Raw genomic sequence first — 19,042 nt, forward strand, 5'->3', positions numbered from 1 at the left:
ATTTGAAAGCTCTCTGGTCTTGCCCATGGAGGCAGTTGGATTATGACTGACTGTGGGGTGCAAATGTGACAATTATGAGCTCAAACGGGTGGTGGGTGGGTGGTTACTCATGGGTTAAAAGGTTCACTTTTTTAAGGTAAACTGACAACTCTTTGAGTGTCATAATTATTGCTGATTCTCAGGGATACAAATACTTATGAACCTCAGTAAATTACAAATAAATTATTTTTTAAAATCATACAACGTTGAGTTCCAGATTTTTTTTAGATTATGTCTCAGTCAGTGGAAATTAATCACTGATTGAAGTTTCAGACCTCTACCTATTTTCTAAGTGGGTGAACTTGCAAAATCACAAGGGGTGCAAATACTTCTGCTCCTCACTGTATATAATGCCCAACGACATTATAAACACACCTGAAGAGCGCACATGCCCTCTACTGGCAAACTCGGAACCTACAGCCAAAAAAAAGTACCCGTTTAATTAAATGAATAAACATTTAAAATTTAGTTCTAAGGATATATGTGTTTACACCCTTATAATATAGCTACCAAATTTATTTCATGCTGATCCATCAATGAATAACGGAGGAGTAGCCATTTTAGTTCCTAGTATCCTCACCAAGAACAAAGCCAATGAGATCTTGAGCCCTCCCTCCGGGCAGTCTTTAAATGGAAAATAAATGAGCTGAACTTCTTCTGAATTATTGCACTTTTTCATTTTCCATCTCACGTAGACGACATGTGTTTCAACTCAGAGTTTTATTTCAAAGCCATCCATGAGAGCATTTCATGGACTCGCTGCTAAATTGCGGTATGTTTGCATGCATATACTTTTCACAGCGGGATAAAAATGCATGCAAGCCAAAGAACCCTATACTAAAAACACTGACACAACATAGAAATAACGGATTAAAATGGTCTATATAAGAGGTTAAAAAGCATGATGATACTATTAGCAGGTGCATAGATCTGCTTTTGGCACTTGGGGATTGGGTAAAACAACCAAAATGGCTACTAGCGCAAAAAAGGTGCAAACATGGCAAGACACTTCGGGGATGTTCAGAAGCGAGCGCGGATTCTGTCGTACGGATCAGTCTCCCACATCTTGGTGTCCCAAGCGTGGAACCAGCCGGTGAAAATTGGCGGTTCGGCTCCCTGTTTGATGGTTGTAATGGGCAGCCCCTTGCGACCGGTCGGGTCTGAATCCAGATATTCCCTTGCTGGAGGAGAAAAAGGGAATGTAAGGAATACAATTGCTCCTTTAACAGGGATAGACGTCCTGTCCATTTTGACTGGGAGGGTATCCAGAGACACATTACTGACTCTCGGGAAAAGCGCACTCATATACATGGTTGCCCTCCAGAAAAACGAAAAAGGCCATCTACATTGTTGTTAGTAAAAAGGCTATCATGTAAAGGGAGGGAAGAGCACTTACCTAAAAAAAAAAAAAAAAAAGTCTCCCACAAGAAGCTCTCTCACTAACACACTAAAAACCTATGAAAAGACTCAAAAAAACAAAAAAAAAAAACCTCATTTAAATTCACAGCAATGCCACTGAAATAGATCAGAACCATAGCTGTCAGTCACCATCTTTGGGAAATCTTTTGGCAAAAATGGTTAATATCTGGTCTAAAATGGTTAGGTTTTGAACAAGAATATCTCGTTTCTGTTCCAAAATGGTGAATTTGTGGTCAAGAATTGACAATTTTCTGGTCTAAAATTGGTAGGTTTTAGTTAATAATTGTTCTTTTTTGGTCAAAATTGATACATTTTTTATCTAAAAGGTCAAAAATTGTCAATATTGTGTCCAAATTGTTTAGATTTTGGGTTTTAAAATATATATATTTTTTTAAATGTAATATTTGGTCCAAGTTTGGTAAAATTTTTTGGGGTAAAAATGAGTAATATTTAGTCAAAAATAGTTAGCTTTTAGTTAAACATTGTTCATTTTTGGTCCAAAATGCTTAATTTATGTTCAGTAATTGCCAATTATTGGTCCAAAATGGTTATGTTTTAGTCATGAATTGTTAATTGGTGTACAGTGACTAGGTTTTGGTCCACAATGGTGGTTTTGGTCCACAATGGTGATGTTATGGTCAAGAATTGCCCATTTTTGGACCAAAATGATTGTTATGGTTAAGAATTCCCCATTTTTGGTCCAAAATGATTATGTTTTGGTCAAAACTTTTTTATTTTTGGTCCACAGTGGTTATGTTTTAGTCGAGAATTGTTAATTCCGTGTACAGTGATTAGGTTTTGGTCCACAATGCAGAAATTATGGTGAAGAATTGCCCATTTTCTGGTCAAAAATGGTTTTGTTTTGACAATGGTAAATGGTGTTATACTTGTATAGCACTTTTCCACCTTTCAAGGCTGAAATTATGGTGAAGAATTGCCCATTTTTCTTCCAAAATGGTTATGTTTTGGTCAAGAATTGCCCATTTTGTGTTCCAGATTGATTGTGTTTTGGTCAAAAGTTGTTTATTTTTGGTCCACAGTGGTTATGTTTTGTTCAAGAGTGAAAAATTGCCCATTTTTGGTCAAAAATGGTTTTCATTTGACAATGGTAAAATTATGATGAAGAATTGCCCATTTTTGTTCTAAAATGGTTATGTTTTGACAATAATTGCCCATTTTTGTTCCAAAATGATTATATTTTGGTCAAGAATTGCCCATTTTTGGTCCAAAACGGTTCTGTTTTGGTCAAGAGTTGTTTATTTTGGGTCCAAAATGGTTATGTTTTGGTCAAGAGTTGATTATTTTTTGTCCAAAATGGTTATGTTTTAGTCATTAACTGTTAATTTGCTGTACAGTGATTAGGTTTTGGTCCACAATGGGGAAATTATGGTCAAGAATTGGCCATTTTTGGTCCAAAATGGTTATGTTTTGGTAAAAAATTACCAGTTTTTGGTCTAAAATGGTTATGTTTTGGTCAAGAGTTGTTTATTTTTAGTCATAAACTATTAATTATTGGTCCACAATGGTTAATTAAGAGTCAAAACTGCCAATTTTTGGTCCAGCCGTCCATTCTATACCACACCTCCCAATTCAAATGGTTTGGACGTCCACTAGTGACAAACTCATTTAAATTCACAACAGAAGGATGAAAAGAGCCACATGATTGGACATCTATCATTGTCAATGAGACTGAAAGAGTTCATGTGACAGCTTGATATTATTCTTGGCCTGCCCATCAACTCAAAAACCTCACTCATAGCTATTGTATGCATGATGGTTTTCCACTTTTTGTCCAACCAACCTAATTTGGGAGCTCCGGTCCTTTCCTGTGCATTGGCCTCCTTTCCAATCCAAAGGAAGAGCTGCATGTGGGACAGAGAAATAGTTTGTCAGAATTTATCAAATTTAACAGCATAAAGACACTACGGTTGCAGCAATTATATTTGCAATTTGTCAAGTATACCATGTAACAATGAAACTTTTTTTTTATAACCTTGGACTTAAACACTTGTAGGCTCTAATAAGCCACAATTGTTCTCTGTTGCTAAAATATTGTTATGAGAAACACATATATTATTGCCATTGATTTAAAAATCTGTAGTATTTAGTAAATGTTTTGACCTATAGGGGGCACCATGTTTTACGCGCACAATGCACACTGGGGGTGATGACGCGGTTGGGCTGGACTGGGAGAATAGCTGTGCTAGCTAGCAAGCGAAGCTAGTAAGACGACTGGTATGATTTTGTCACATTCTGCTGCTGGTCAGATTGTTTTGTTACAGAGCTGTGGGATGAATTCCCAATGCCGTACCTGCATCCAATTCCAGCTCATCAGCAGTGTCTTTAAACCGATCCTAGGCGGCTTGCCGAGATTTTGATTGGTAATGAAAACACGTAAAAATAGTAACATGTCTCTCTTAAATGTTGGTAATTATGAAGTCGTGCGCCTTTGTCGTAATGTTGGCGGTGACAGACTGTGAAAATTAATTTCCCTATGGGACAGTAAAGGCTAGCTAACTTATTTCTTAACTCATTGGCTGCCACTGACAGCGATAAATGCCCATTCCATTTTGACTGGGTGGCCTGGCAGCTATAGAGTGATCAGTCAATTTGGATTGGACGCTATGGCCACCAGCAGCAGCAGTGAAACATGATCACTCAACGCCAATCATCCCAATTGAAATGGACTTGATGTCTATTACTGTCAATGGCAGCGAATGAGATAATAAGAAGAAAAAATATTTGGACCATATTTACAGTATGTCAACAATGTCTCAAAACGATAAATAGACAATCAAAAAAGTTGTAAACTCATTTAATAATTATTTTGGACAAACCTAAAAAGACAAGACACTTTTCTAGTCTCTAAATATAAGAATAAGATCTTACTTGGCCCCAGGTATCCAGAATCATGACATCATCAGTGGCCAGGTCAGACTGAGTAAAATCACCTGGTACTTCTTCAATCTGAGAGCAGGGTGGAGAAGAGCACAAGTTACAATTCTATTGTGGGTAGTTCATTTTGATGTGACGTACAATAAGTCTTCCACTTTTGTTGGAGCAGCCAAACAGACGCGGTGCCCTGATCACGTTCTGCAGAGTCTTGCAGTCCTGGTATGCCTTCTTGCCGTTCAGGCTGGACCAGAAAGCAGCTGAGAAGGAAAAAAAATATTCTGACGCGGGCTTCCACAAACAGGGATTTTGGTAACTGACTAATCAGGCATTAAATTTGCAACAAGTCAACTAATTGGCTCGACAATGTTTGCAAATTTTGATGAGGAATTAACTCATTGGCCGCCACTAACAGCGGTAGACGTCCAATCCATTTGAACTGTTCAACAGTCGGACATCTCGAGATGAAATCACGTAAAAAGTTTTTATTTTGTTTTTAAAAGCTTGTGATGGGACGTCTATCATTGTCAATGGAACCGAAAGAGTCAGTCAATCTCCTTTTATTGAGAAGTGTAAATATGGACAAATAAGAATAAAAAAGTAATACGGAAGAGATAATGTACCGTTTGGCTCCTTTTTTTTAAAATTCTTAAAAGAATATGTAAATTAAAAAAAATAGATGAAATAGATTAAATTATTATTAAATAGATTAATAGATTAAAGGGAACCTCAGACTCAAAGACTTGTAGGCTCTAATAAGCCACAATTGTTGATCAAATCAAATTGTAAAAATAAGTAGAAAAAATAAAATTACTATAAGGAGGCTCAAAAATAGGATTTGTAGAATTTTTAGGTCAATGCACAGTGGTATGAAAAAGTATCTGAACCTTTTGGAATTCCTCACATTTCTGCATAAAATCACCATCAAATGTGATCTAATCTTTGTCAAAATCACACAGATGAAAATATAGTGTCTGCTTTAACTAAAAACACCCAAACATTTATAGGTATTCATATTTTAATGAGGATAGCATGCAAACAATGACAGAAGGGGAAAAATAAGCTGCCCTTCCCACTATAAAACATACACCTGGTAAGAATTGTCTTGATGAGAAGCACAGTCTGATGTGCATCATGGCTCGGTCAAAAGAGCTGTCTGAAGACCTGCGATCAAGGATTGTTGATTTGTATAGTGCTGGGAAAGGATACAAAACAATCTCTAAAAGTCTGGATGTTCATCAATCGGCAGTCAGAGAAGTTGTCTACAAATGGAGAGAGTTTGGCACTGTTGCTTCTCTCCCATCAACTACTTGTATATGTAAAACTATGGCCAAGAATGGTGTTCATGGGAGGACTACACAGAGGAAGCCACTGTTTTATAAAAAAAAAACAAAAAAAAACATTGTTGCTCGTTTAATGTTCACAAAAAGGCACTTGGACAGTCCACAGACGTTTTGGCAAAATATTTTGTGGACTGATGAAATGAAAGTTGAATTGTTTGGGAGTAACACACAATGTCATGTGTGGAAGAAAAATGGAACAGCTCACCAACACCTCATCCTCACCGTGAAGCATGGTGGAGGGAGCATCACGATTTGGGGAGGTTTTGCTGCCTCAGGGCCTGGACAACTCGCAATCATTAATTGAAGAATGAATTCAAAAGTTTATCAGAATGTTTTGCAGGAAAACCTGAGACCGTCTGTCAGACAGTTGAAGCTAAAAAGAGGATGGATGCTGCAACAAGACAATGATCCAAAACAGAGAAGTAAATCAACTTCAGAACGGTTTCAGAAGAACAAAATACACATTCTGGAGGGCCAAGTCAATGTCCAGACTTGAACCCCATTGAGATGCTGTGACATAAAGACAGTGATCCATGTTAGACATCCCAGGAATCTGACTGAACTACAGCAGTTTTGTAGAGAAAAATGGGCCAAGATTAATCCTGATCGATGTGCCAGACTGATCTGCAGCTACAGGAAGCGTCTGGTTGAAGTTATTGCTGCCAAAGGGGGGGCCTCAAAATATTAAATGTGACAGTTCACTTCTGTCATTTTCTGCATACTATCCTCATTAATATATGAACATATGTTTGGGTGGTTTTAGGGAAAGCAGACACTGTATTTTCATCTGTGTGATTTTGACAAAGATCACATTACATTTGATTGTGATTTTATGCAGAAATGTGAGAAATTCCAAAAGGTACAGATACTTTTTCATACCCCTGCATCTAATCGATTCATCGACTATCAAACTAGCAGTCACAGAATTTAATCATGGATTCGCTCCACCCACCTGGCTCCTTTCCCTCTGCAACATGGGTGGCGCTTCCACCCAGGAAGCCCACCACGTGCTTGGCGGCCTCCATCTCGTCATCGCTGGCGCCCACGCCGCGCCACACGAACACACCGCTCGGTGACTTCAGCACAAACGCGTCGTTGGTATTGAGCTTGGAAGCGCAGACCTCCACCTGAGGGGACACCAGGAGTGAGAGGCGGGAATCTTTTTGGAAGGTCGGCTCGATAAAGGCGCCGCTGACCTCCACGGCTCGGGTCATGTGGGAGGTGCTCTGGCGGATGTGGAAAAGGCGAGTGTTGCCGCTTTGAGTTTGGCCACCTTTACGGGATGTTCCTCCGAGGTGGATGATCATGGGTCTGCCCTGGAACAGGCTCATCAGGTGGGGGGGCTCCTGGCCTTGAGTCACTCTCACCTGGAAATCATTAGAACGCAGTGAGCACAAGGCTTTAACTGAGTGGCTGCTATTGTGCCTCTCTATACCAACAGAGAGAAAAGTTATTTTTTGAGTGAAAATGTAGAAATTCTAGTAGAATAATGTATTATTATCTTTTTTTTTTTTTTTTTTTTTAATGTAAATAAATAAAAATCAAACATACATTTTATTAACTCGATTCCATTTTAAAAGCTGGAATTACAAAAAAAAATCTAAAGAAATAACTTCATGAAAAAAATGACATCTACAAAATTACTATAAAATGATTGAAATCTAAATATTTTACCTATTTTTATTGATTGACTGAATGATTAATTTTGCAGCATAATAATTCATAAGTGATCATGTGAGGTATCTTCACTCATGAGCAGAGCCACAGTTATCATTGATATAACATCGCCCTCTGTTGGCCATTTATAATTGTTATATTTTCATTTTGGGAGAATCTTGGAATTGAGCAAGATTGCCCATATTTCAGCGCCTGTGATGGTGATGGACGTCCAATGATCACGTTGAAGTTCAAATGGATTGGACGTCTATCGCCGTCAATAGCTGCTTTCGGACTGTAGGAATCTGAGTCCATACTTACGGTTAAGCATATGCCGGTTACCGGTTTCCAGGTTTACCGTGGTATAAAAACATCAGTTTCAAAACCACTAAAATTTTCCAACAAACTGTAGTACAGTATTAGCTATTTTTTTATGTCCCAAAAATGCAGTGAGAAACCCGTGGCTTGGAGCAACAGCGGTCACCTGTCCCCCTCCAGTTGTTGCTCTGTCCTGTGCATGTCAGTGACACTCCACCTGAGCTTTTTCCCCTTAAAAAAAGACAAAGTCGCTAGCATGGGAATACTACCGAAAAGAAACAGAGGAGGAGGAAGGACAGCAGACTTGCTTGCGGAGGGTGGTTGCCATGGGAAGGCAACATCTCCAACATGATTTCACATTTATGTGACCATTGTCCGTCACTTTACTCAAAATTTAAGGTAAGTAAACACTGTCATGAAGGTTTCCCACCACCTACGAGAGTTAACTCCAGCGTGTTTAGTGTGTCTAACGATGGTAAAACAAACACTATAACGTAAGTTTGTTAACGTGGCTAGTTAGCATGCCAAGACGGCTAACTCGTTTCCTCTCTACCATTAGGCTACTTTTGTAAAGTCTTCCGCCATCTTAAACATCTGTTCAAAATAACATTTTCATAATATGAAATATAAATGTGGTGTTTTTCTCATCTCTGGTGACTTTCTGTGTTGAGAGAGGGAGGGTAAGTGTGTATCAGTGTTGTTTTCGTCAACGATGACTATAACGAAAGTATTTTGTTGACAATTTTTTCATGGCGATGACGAGACGATAACAAGCTAAAAACGTATCTTGGGAGACTAAAACTTAACAACACAAATGCCAGTTTTCGTCTGACAAGACGAGGACAAGACAAAAATGAGCCATAGCTTTCATCGCATGTTAACAACGTTTTATGTGTTGTTAGCCTGCCTGGTTGTGTCACTCATGTGACGTGCTGCAACCCCCCCAGATTACCACTCGTCTAGTGTCCTCTCCGGTCTCCCGATTGCTTGTTTTGAGACACACACGGTATTATTTGTCTTCTGATCTCTGCAAGAGAGAATATTCAATTTTGTTTTAGCCTTTAAAGGTCTGTGCTGAGAGCTAAATGTAACTCGTGGCGTTAGAATAGCATTCACGTTCACGTTACCATTAGGTTATTGTTAACGGTGTGCGTCCTCCTAACCTCTCGGACAAATTTTTTTTACATACAGTTCGTGGCGTCCAACCGGGTATAACTAATTAAAAATAATGTAGCCTACTGTGTTTTCCTGCTAAGTGTGTGTGATCAAGTGAAAGATTTGTAGATGCTACAATATTTGCTCGTCTGCCAATGTTCATTGGAAACATTTTCTTACTTATTTTTGGAGTGAAACTTTCCAATTTTACAGACGAAAATGTTGAGTTAACGTCAATTAAAACTAGACAGAACTAGTCTCGAGTTTTCGTCAACAAAAACTAGACGAAGACAAACACATTTCGAAATGACTAAAATATGACTAAGACTTATTAAGTACTATCATACAAAAGACGAAAACTAAGATGAAAATTAAAATGGCTGCCAAAAACAACACTCGTGTGTATAATGTGTAAATAATGATGAGTTATATACACGCGGTCTGTATCTTGCTCTCCATTTATATTCAATTAATTAGTATTATTAGTAGTAGTGGTATGTGTTTTACATAAAATAAATTTGATCATATATTATCATATATTGTTTTAGTCCCGAGGCGGCACGGTGGCTGAGTGGTTAGCACGTCTGCCTCACAGTTCTGAGATCAAGGGTTCAATCCCGGGCTTCGGCCTTCCTGTGTGGAGTTTGCATGTTCTCCCCGTGCCTGCGTGGGTTTCCTCCGGGAACTCCGGTTTCCTCCCACATCCCAAAAACATGCATGGTAGGCTGATTGAACACTCTAAATTGTCCATAGGTGTGAGTGTGTGCGTGAATGGTTGTGTGTCTCCTTGTGCCCTGCGATTGGCTGGCAACCAATTCAGGGTGTCCCCTGCCTACTGCCCGAAGTTAGCTGGGATAGGCTCCAGCACCTCCGCGACCCTCGTGAGGAATAAGCGGCATGGAAAATGAATGAATGAATGTTTTAGTCCCTTTCAGTATTACCAAGGGTTCTTGTTTTAATGTTGAGCAACTTAAGCTGTGGCTTTGGGTTTAGTCTATAAGGACTATTTATTTCAATTAAAAAAAAAAAAATTAGGTTATTTAGATTTATTTTATTTTTTTAACATATATTTATGTTGATGTTCCAATTTGCAAATATTTTATGAAAAATAAAAAAATTCCCGTTCAATGGAAAAATGTTTTTTTTAACCCATACATCTCAAAATAACACATTAAAAGGGTATGAAAACGCAAAGGGGGTGTGAGACATCAATAGAACCGTTATGTGCCAAGATAACAAATATTGATAAAGTTAACAAAAAAATCAATCTCATTAATGAGCAATTATCGAAAATAGATCGAAAATGACGAACATTTCCGAAAGTGTTCCGGAAACAGCCGAATGGGGCGGAGACGTCATAACAAGGAAACAAAAGGTCGAGGCACTGAGGCAGGTGCCATCGTTGATTATCGACGAGAGAGTTGCGTGCGTGTTTTATCAAAAAATCGCTAAAATGGTTCAAACCTGTCATGCTATGTGGTTTACAAATACCCATTTGTCGCAATGTAGTACCCATGAGTTCCCGAACGCGAGAAAAAGAGCTGGACTACGCAGACAATGAGTAAAGTTCGTCAGTGCTAAGAGGGCTAATTTTGCAGACCCAGCCTCCGGCACGGTTTTGTGTGGTACGCATTTTACACCTGAAAGCTATACGAACTATGGGCAAATGAAATCAGGTTTTGCTAAGAAATTGCTGCTGAAAGCAGATGCGGTGCCCGGTGAAAGAGGACGATGACTGGCTCTGATGAGACCACCTCACCACCCCAGGCAAAGCAAAGGAGGGAAATGGCCAGAGTGAGTACTATTTTATAATAAAAAACATCACGCATTGGATATAGGACTGGACACATGTATAAATCATCGCTCGTAAAATATATAGAACAAATCCTCTAATCCCATTCATATTTGTGTCGGCTGGCAGAGCGAAACCGATGATAGCATATTAAATGATAATTATTCTATACATTACTTTATTTTGCGGTCACGGTGTATCAGCTTCACAAAAAGAAATGCAAAACAAACCATTCGGTGATTCTGTTGCCGCCGGTGTTTTATCAGTGTGATTGCTCCCCTCAATAATCCTTTCATTAGGCTGCATTGGCTTTCGTTTGGGCTCAAAATGATAACCCAAAACACCAAAGAAAGGTTCATAACTCTCCTCGTCACCATTAGAAGAATGTTCGTTACGTCGGATTCGTCGCTGCAAATAGAAACAAAATTGTCCGCCATCATCGCCGCCATTCAGTACTAAGCACTGAGTCGGTTGTTTCCCTATAGTGACGTCATGCACACAATATGCTAGATTTCCGGCATCTCGGGGGCGGGTCCTTGTAGCTTGACAATCGACCTAATTTCTATCATTTTCTTGGTGTTGCGATGTGTGAAATTACACGAAGTGGCATGATATGAATTCAAAAGGCATGCGTTGATGGATAAATGATGGAATATTAGCATTTCCCCAGGTGTTGTCATGCCCTTTAAGAGCTATAATTGCAATACCTTGATACAGTGAAACCGCAGTATTTTTGCTTAAGGTTATCATACCGTCAAAATATCATACCGGCACATACCTACTTACGGTAGTTTCTAGAACTACAGGCCTCTCCAGTAGTTATATGAACTATCCTTTGCCAGGCAGTCGTGTTCACACATGTGTGCTGTGTCTGAAACGAACTGCTGTGACGTTGTAGTCTGTACCAGTGACACACAATTTGCTTGCCACACCCACTTCTGCCAAAATAAAACCGCAAAAACTAAGCTGAACTTAAAAGAACGAAATAGAGACCGTCGAGTACACAACAGCATTTCTTGAATGTTTGAAGGGACTAGTTGCCATCGGCGAGCAAATCCAGCGTCAAATGACAAGACTGGAAGAGCACACAGATTTAGTACAGGGTAGTTTCATAAAATATGGCGGCTCCTCGAGATGTGCGAGTATGGAAGGGATGTAGCTGCTGATTTCAGTGAAACACCAGACACGTAGAGTGGTATGAAAAAGTATCTGAACCTTTTGGAATTTCTTTCATTTCTGCATAAAATCACCATCAAATGTTATCTGATCTTTGTCAAAATCACACAGATGTAAAGACAGTGTCTGCTTTAACTAAAACTACCCAAACATTTATATGTTTTCATATTTTAATGAGGATAGCATGCAAACAATGACAGAAGGGGGGAAATAAGTTAGTGAACTCTCTGCCTAAGGAGACTTAAAGAGCAATTGAAACCAATTTTTACCATTATTAAATGTGATGTCATCTGTGTGATCACATCTAATAGTGATTTTATGCAGAAATGTGAGAAATTCCAAAAGGTTCAGACACTTTTTCATACCACTCTACGTACTCGAGTTCTTTCACCCCCACTGAAGGTCCCTACCTCAGAGTAGGAACTAAAATGGTTCTCAGAACTCAAGTTCCTGGTCCCTAGCTCCTACATGTGCGACCACGCAAAATGTCGTCATCGTCCCCCAAAAGGTTCTAGAAACAGCGCATAGTTCCGACAGTGCGATAGCGGCTGATGCCACTGAGTGAGTTCAAAGTGATGATGAAGCGTGAGTGTATGTGGACAAGCTCTGACCTGAACGGGTGAACCTCCCATTGAGTCATCCAGTTTGACGGTGAGGAACGCCGATGCTGCCAGTTCGTCCTGTGTAGCCTTCAGGCCCTGCCTAATAAAAAAAAACAACACTTTTACTAGCTGACTATTCAGGAACTACAAAAAACAAACTAAAGGTGGGAACCTCTTGGTAAATCACGCTACGATTTGCGATATAAAGGTCACGATAACGATTACATCACGATATGGTGATAAAACAATTACCTATACATGGGTCAGGGAATCATTCTTGGATATTCACAACTAATAAACAGAAAAACAAGCTCTTTTGATCCTTTTGTTGTGAACTGGAATAAGTTTATCACAAGTAGGCATCCAATGCATTTACGAGGGATGAACAAATTCGCTGCCATCCTTCCCACTTCAAATGGATTGGACATCTATGGCTGTCAGTAGTAGCCAATGCCAGTCAATGAGTTAATTTTGAGGCATTTACGGGTCACTTCCTGTTGATTTTGAGGCATTTACAGGTCACTTCCTGTTGTTTTGGGTTACTGAACAAAAAGTGACTCTTTTAATGTCCCCAAATGAATAGGAAGTGACCCAAATTCAACAGGAAGTAACCTGTACATGCCCTAAAAGGAACAGGAAGTGGCCTGTAAATGCCCACAAAACCGAGCTCTGATTTCAGTGCCGTTGGCGGCACTAGATGTCCAAATCCGTCAAAATGCATTGCTTGTCTCGCACTGTCAATGGCAGCCAGTGAGATAACATAGACACTATTATTTTAATGGAAGATTTTGGTAGCAACCTGTTTGTTCCTTTTAAACAGTGACACCTTTTTTAAAACAATATATCGTTTCTTGGGGGGAACGTATCGATAACCTTTTGGGCGACAAAGTATTGCGACATAATTTTTTCGATATATTGTCACTACCCTACTATCTACATACCAAGTGTAAATGATCTGTCCTGTCTTGTACTTGTAGAGGATGAGGTAACAGTCACCTCCATAGAAGTGACCATAAGATGCAGAATCCACAGGAACCAGTTCGCCATTCTCCACACGCCAAATCTAAAAAAAAAAAAAAAAATTTTTTTTTAAATCACACCAGATTCATTCAAGCGCAAAATGCAACTGTACACTGTAGCTTGTGTGTGTGCGTGTTTTTTTTTGTTGTTGTTTTTTTTTTAAATTAACCCTATTGTACTTTTCTTCTATGTTGTGCACATTATGGGGAAACTTTAAACGTCATAGCACTACGTACATTGACAATAAAGGCTTTCTATCTTATTCTAAAGGAAAGTAAGGAGAAGGATTTTAAAATGGATGTAGGCAAGGCAAATGTATTTTTGTAGCACCACTCAACACAAGGTAATTCAAAGTACAGTGGTACCTCTACTTACGAACGTCTCTACATAAGGAATTTTTAAGGTTAAGACACGCCTCAAAGGGAAAATATTGCCTGTTGTTAAAAAGAAATGTCAGGATACGAAAGACAAAAATACAGTATGGGCTGCTACTCGCAGCTCCCAGAGTTTACTGAACGTAACATATACAGTGGTATGAAAAAGTATTTGAACCTTTTGGAATTCCTCACATTTCTGCATAAAATCACCATCAAATGTGATCTGATCTTTGTCAAAATCCCACAGATGAAAAAAACAGTGTCTGCTTCAACTAAAACCACCCAAACATTTATAGGTTTTCATATTTTAATGAGGATAGTATGCAAACAATGACACAAGGTGGGAAAATAAGTAAGTGAACCATCACATTTAATATTTTGTCCCCCCCCCCCCCCCCCCCCCCCACCCCTTGGCAGCAATAACTTCAACCAGATGCTTCCTGTAGCTGCAGTTCAGTCAGGCACATCGATCAGGACTAATCTTGGTCCATTCTTCTGTACAAAACTGCTGTAGTTCAGTCAGATTCCTGGGATGTCTGGCATGAATCGCTGTCTTTAGGTCATGCCACAGCATGTCAATGGGGTTCAAGTCTGGATTTTGACTTGGCCACTCCAGAATGTGTATTTTGTTCTTCTGTACCATTCTGTACTTGATTAACTTCTGTGATTTGGATCATTGTCTTCTTGCAGCATCCATCCGCCTTTAAGCTTTAACTGTCTGACAGACGGCCACAGGTTTTCCTGCAAAACATCCTGATGAACTTTTGAATTCGTTCTTCCATTAATGATTGCAAGTTGTCCAGAACCCGCGGTATCAAAACAGCACCATGTCATGATGATCCCTCTACCATGCTTCACGGTGGGAATGAGGTGAGGATGTTGGTAAGCAGTTCCATTTTTCCTCCACACAAGACATTATGTGTTACTCCCCAAAAAAATCAACTTTGGTTTCATCAATCCACAAAATATTTTCCAAAACTTCTGTGGAGTGTCCAAGTGCCTTTTTGCGAACATTAAATGAGCAACAATGCAGTGGCTTCCTCCGTGGAGTCCTCCCATGAACACCATTCTTGGCCAAAGTTTTACATATAGTTGATGTTTGCACAGAGATATTGGACTGTGGCAGTGATTTCTGTAAGTCTTTACCAGATACTCTAGTGTTCTTTTTTTTTTTTTTTTACCTATCTGAGTATTCTGCGCTGAACTCTTGGCATCATCTTTGGTGGACGGCCATTCCTTGGGAGAGAAGCAAAAGTGCCAAACTCTCTCCATTAGTAGACAACTTATCTGACTGTCGATTGATGAACATCCAGACTTTTAGAGATGGTTTTGTATCCTTTCGCAGCTTTATACAAATCAACAATCCTTGATCGTAGGTCTTCAGACAGCTCTTTTGATCGAACCATGATGCACATCAGACAGTGCTTCTCATCAAGACAATTCTTACTAGGTGTGTGTTTTATAGTGGGCAGGGCAGCTTTAAACCACTCATCAGTGATTGGGCACACACCTGACTTAAATTGTTTGGTAAAAATTGGTTTCACTTGTTCTTTAAGTCTCCATTAGTCTCCACTTACTTATTTTTCCCCTATCTGACATTGTTTGCATGCTATCCTCATTAAAATATGAAAACCTATAAATTTTTGGGTGGTTTTAGTTCAAGCAGACAGTTTTTACATCTGTGTGGTTTTGACATAAATCAGATCACATTTGATGGTGATTTTATGCAGAAATGTGAGAAATTCCAAAAGGGTCAGATACTTTTTCATACCACTGTAGCTGCTCTGCAAATGGCTATTGGCACCTTCCGGCGTCCAATTGGCTAAGAGGGACCTCGAATGTACTGTATGTGTGCATCGGGGCGTCCTCTTCGTTTGCCCCCTTTTTTTCCGACAGCTTTATGTGAGTGTATTAACTTTTATTCTTTATTCTTTGTTTTCACATCATGCACAACTCTTATTTTATTGTTATTGTGCAATAATCTAATAGTGACATGTATTTCCTCTGTGGATCAATCGCGCTGGTCTCTAATACAAAAATGGATCTGATTAGCTGGTCTATCAGCACAATTGACAAGATTTTTTTTTTCAACAAGACACGGTGCACCAGGAGAGCCATCTTATCCGGACGGCACCTTCGCCGCTGGTTGCGCGAGATTCATGGGATCACTGAAAACCAGCTTGTCTTACTTTCCTGTCCGTGGAAGATATCGAGGATATTTGGCTGTTTCGCGTGACGGTTGTGGGGTTCCTTCTGCTTGGCTTAGGAGGTGCCCTGCTCTACCAGAAGGTTTCCAAGACAGCAGCTTTCAAGGAAATCAACAAATTGACCACGGATCAAACGGTGTGATTCAAGGTGTTGGAAGATAGCGTGGAGGCTCAGATCGATAACTGGTTCCGTGGACTCACGGTTCGGTCTGAGGAAGGATGGAGATAAGTGGATGCTATCTTGCGCCAGGTGACGGAACTGTCAGGGCAGGTGACTGAACTGTCGAGGCAGACCGCGACTATTGGCAAAGACTTAAGGGACCTGAGATCTCGCCCACGCCCTGAGGAGCGCGAATTTGACTGAAAACCAACAGTATTTGGACATATTAAATTACTTATTCAGCTTAATTTGATTATAATTTTCCTTTCCTTACCGAACACCCTTATCTTCCCCCACACCTCCATTCTCCGGGGGAGAGCCACCCAGATGGCCCTATCTTTTGCCCTTGATCTCTTCCCAAGGCCGGTCGCAGGGCTCTGCGACTCTTATTTTGTCTACAAACTCGTACAAATACTGATACACTAGCGCATACACAACCTCCCCCCCTTCATTCCGCCACTGCGTTTTTCTCACTATCACTGACCCCCCCCCCCCCTTCCTCCAGCCATGACTGGTAGTTTTCCCTTTTTTTCGTACAAAAAAATCCCTGCATGTGACCTATGCGTCGTGTCATACCTATGCTATGTTGTGTGATATATGTGTGTCTACTTGTAACCTGCTCTGTAATTTCTGAAGAAGAGAGAGAAGTGACGGCGCAGAACAAAGTCTGCAGTGGCCCGATGCTCACTCATCGAACTGAATTTCGTTGCATCTGTTGTCATCTTGTGAGAGCTGGTGTCAATGACAAATAAATCTCTGAATCTGAATATTTGTTACATATTTTGATGCATTTTTATGCTTTATAATAGATTTATGTCTGAATTTTGGGGGGCTTGGAACGGATTAGGGCATTTACATGGAAAACATGTCTCTACTTATGGAATTTACAGTTCACAAAACATCTAAAAGCACTAATTAATTTAGTAGGTAGAGGTACCACTGTACTGTATATAACATTAAAATCCAAGAACAAATAAAATTATACATAAATATCACATTAAATCAACAATTAAACAATAAAAACAGGGAGATCACTGTAGGACTGTGATGGTGAAATTCATAGACATTTATTTTGATAGTCAATGAATCGTTTAGAAACATAATTAATGTAAAAATTGTGCAAAATCGGTTACTGTTGTCTCCCTCTTCCACAAACAGATTAATGAACTCATTGGCTGCCATTGACGGCGCTAGACGTCCAATCCACTCCGAACGGATTGTACGTCTGCTAGTGATAAACTAGTGATCGATTGGTTTAAATTTACAGGAATCATGTTCTTTTACAGATTCACTTTGTTGCAGAGCCACATGATGACATTCAGTCATCGTTTTTAGATTGTCTGGGTTGTTTTACCTCAAACTTGCCCTTGCCGTCGTCTACCATGCCATGCTGAGCCGCCATAGCTTTATTAGTGTGCAGGCTGGACGCGTCGAAAGGCACCTGCTCCACTTTGGCAATGCGGCCAATAACGTGGGCCTGACTAGGCCCGGTGGTCTCATCTTTATCCTTCCAGTCAATGAAGAATTGCTTGAACAGGATGGTCTCGGCCCCGGCTGGGAGCACTTGGAGCTGCGAGGACAAACGACACACGTCGTACAGTTGCGGTCCCGCGATGTGTCGGCGAGGAATGTAGCCCTACCCGACACTTGCTGCTGTAATTCTTTTCTTTAATAAACTTCTGGCCAGCGGACATGGCGGCTTTCCGCTCGGACATGTTGGCTCTTGGACCTTTCCAAACAAAAATGTTCTTGTCTCCACCGTTATCCAGAATGTAACACTCCTCAGGAGACAACATGGCCTGCTTGAAGGGGCTGGAGGGGGCCACCACAGACAACTTCATGGAGCCCGAGGCGTCAGAGATCTGCAATGCAAAAGAAAATGACAGATATAACGTGGGAATAATATTGCCGAGGGTGTATTCGAGGTGCATAATTTAGTTAAGGTAAATTAACCTATTTTTATTAATTGGACATTTACAATGAATATTTTAGGACAAATACTTTATATATCAATAACAAGACAATACTCTTTTTAAAAAAAAAATTTTATCCTGTCCTGTTCAGCTGTTTGACACGGAGAATGGAAGTCTAAGTGCCCGCATAGTCTGAACAGTTTTAATGTTTCACATTGAGAGTCTGACATACTCCCTTTGTGATCATCCACCAGCGCGCCCATCGGGGATGGGAAGATGGGACGCACCACCAACCCCGCGCCCGTCCCAACCTCGTCCGTCGTCAGAAGAGGCTTCCTCCTGGGGTGACAGCCATGCACACCAATTTGATGTTGAGTGCGGCGTATGGTCTGAGCACTAACAGCCTGACACCCCCCCCCCCACCTTTTCAATCTCTGCAGCAATGCTGACAGCACTCATGTAACTAGTCACATGAAATTTCGGAGGGAAAATGACAAGCAGTACTCAATTTGGACCTTTAGGGATGTACGTAGTTTCTAAGGGGTGTACTCACTTTTGTTGCCAGGGGTTTAGATTTTAATGGCTATATTTTGAGTTATTTTGAGGGGGGAAATTAAATGAACTCTATTATATAAGCTGCACACAGACTACTTTTCATTGTGTCAAAGTGTCATTTTGTCAGTGTTGTCCCATGAAAAGATATACTTAAATATCTGCAGAAATGTGAGCGGTGTACTCACTTTTATGATACACTGTATACGTACTCACTTTCATGTGTATTGGTTCAGGTGATACAAAGTTCGATTTAAACCTTTGTTTTCCAAATCTACTAAAGAAACATTTTGAAGTGCAAGTCCCTTTATTAAAAAAAACAAAAAAACAAAAAAACGGGGAACTATTCAAGAATGGGTCCACTTCTGGGGGGCACTGGAGCACCCCTAGACTCAAACTATTGTAATATAAAAGTGATTTG

General features: G+C 40.0%; 1 protein-coding gene across 2 annotated transcripts in view; it reads right to left on the reverse strand.

The window, feature by feature from the left end:
• Nucleotides 1–457: 457 nt before the first annotated feature.
• Nucleotides 458–19,042, reverse strand: part of scinlb (scinderin like b) — a 50,948-nt gene continuing 32,363 nt past the window's right edge. For both annotated transcript variants that reach the window (XM_057858455.1, XM_057858456.1), the window contains 10 exons: nucleotides 17,797–18,018; nucleotides 17,511–17,726; nucleotides 13,334–13,455; nucleotides 12,402–12,492; nucleotides 6,890–7,060; nucleotides 6,646–6,820; nucleotides 4,495–4,610; nucleotides 4,348–4,425; nucleotides 3,260–3,320; nucleotides 458–1,220 (listed from right to left, as the gene is read on the reverse strand). In XM_057858455.1, the coding sequence (XP_057714438.1) occupies nucleotides 1,060–1,220; nucleotides 3,260–3,320; nucleotides 4,348–4,425; nucleotides 4,495–4,610; nucleotides 6,646–6,820; nucleotides 6,890–7,060; nucleotides 12,402–12,492; nucleotides 13,334–13,455; nucleotides 17,511–17,726; nucleotides 17,797–18,018 (1,413 nt within the window). In that variant the 3' untranslated portion in view covers nucleotides 458–1,059. The remainder of the gene's footprint in view (nucleotides 1,221–3,259; nucleotides 3,321–4,347; nucleotides 4,426–4,494; nucleotides 4,611–6,645; nucleotides 6,821–6,889; nucleotides 7,061–12,401; nucleotides 12,493–13,333; nucleotides 13,456–17,510; nucleotides 17,727–17,796; nucleotides 18,019–19,042) is intronic.

Source organism: Corythoichthys intestinalis, chromosome 14, assembly GCF_030265065.1.
Source record: "Corythoichthys intestinalis isolate RoL2023-P3 chromosome 14, ASM3026506v1, whole genome shotgun sequence".
In the NCBI taxonomy this organism is placed as follows: Eukaryota; Metazoa; Chordata; class Actinopteri; order Syngnathiformes; family Syngnathidae; genus Corythoichthys; species Corythoichthys intestinalis.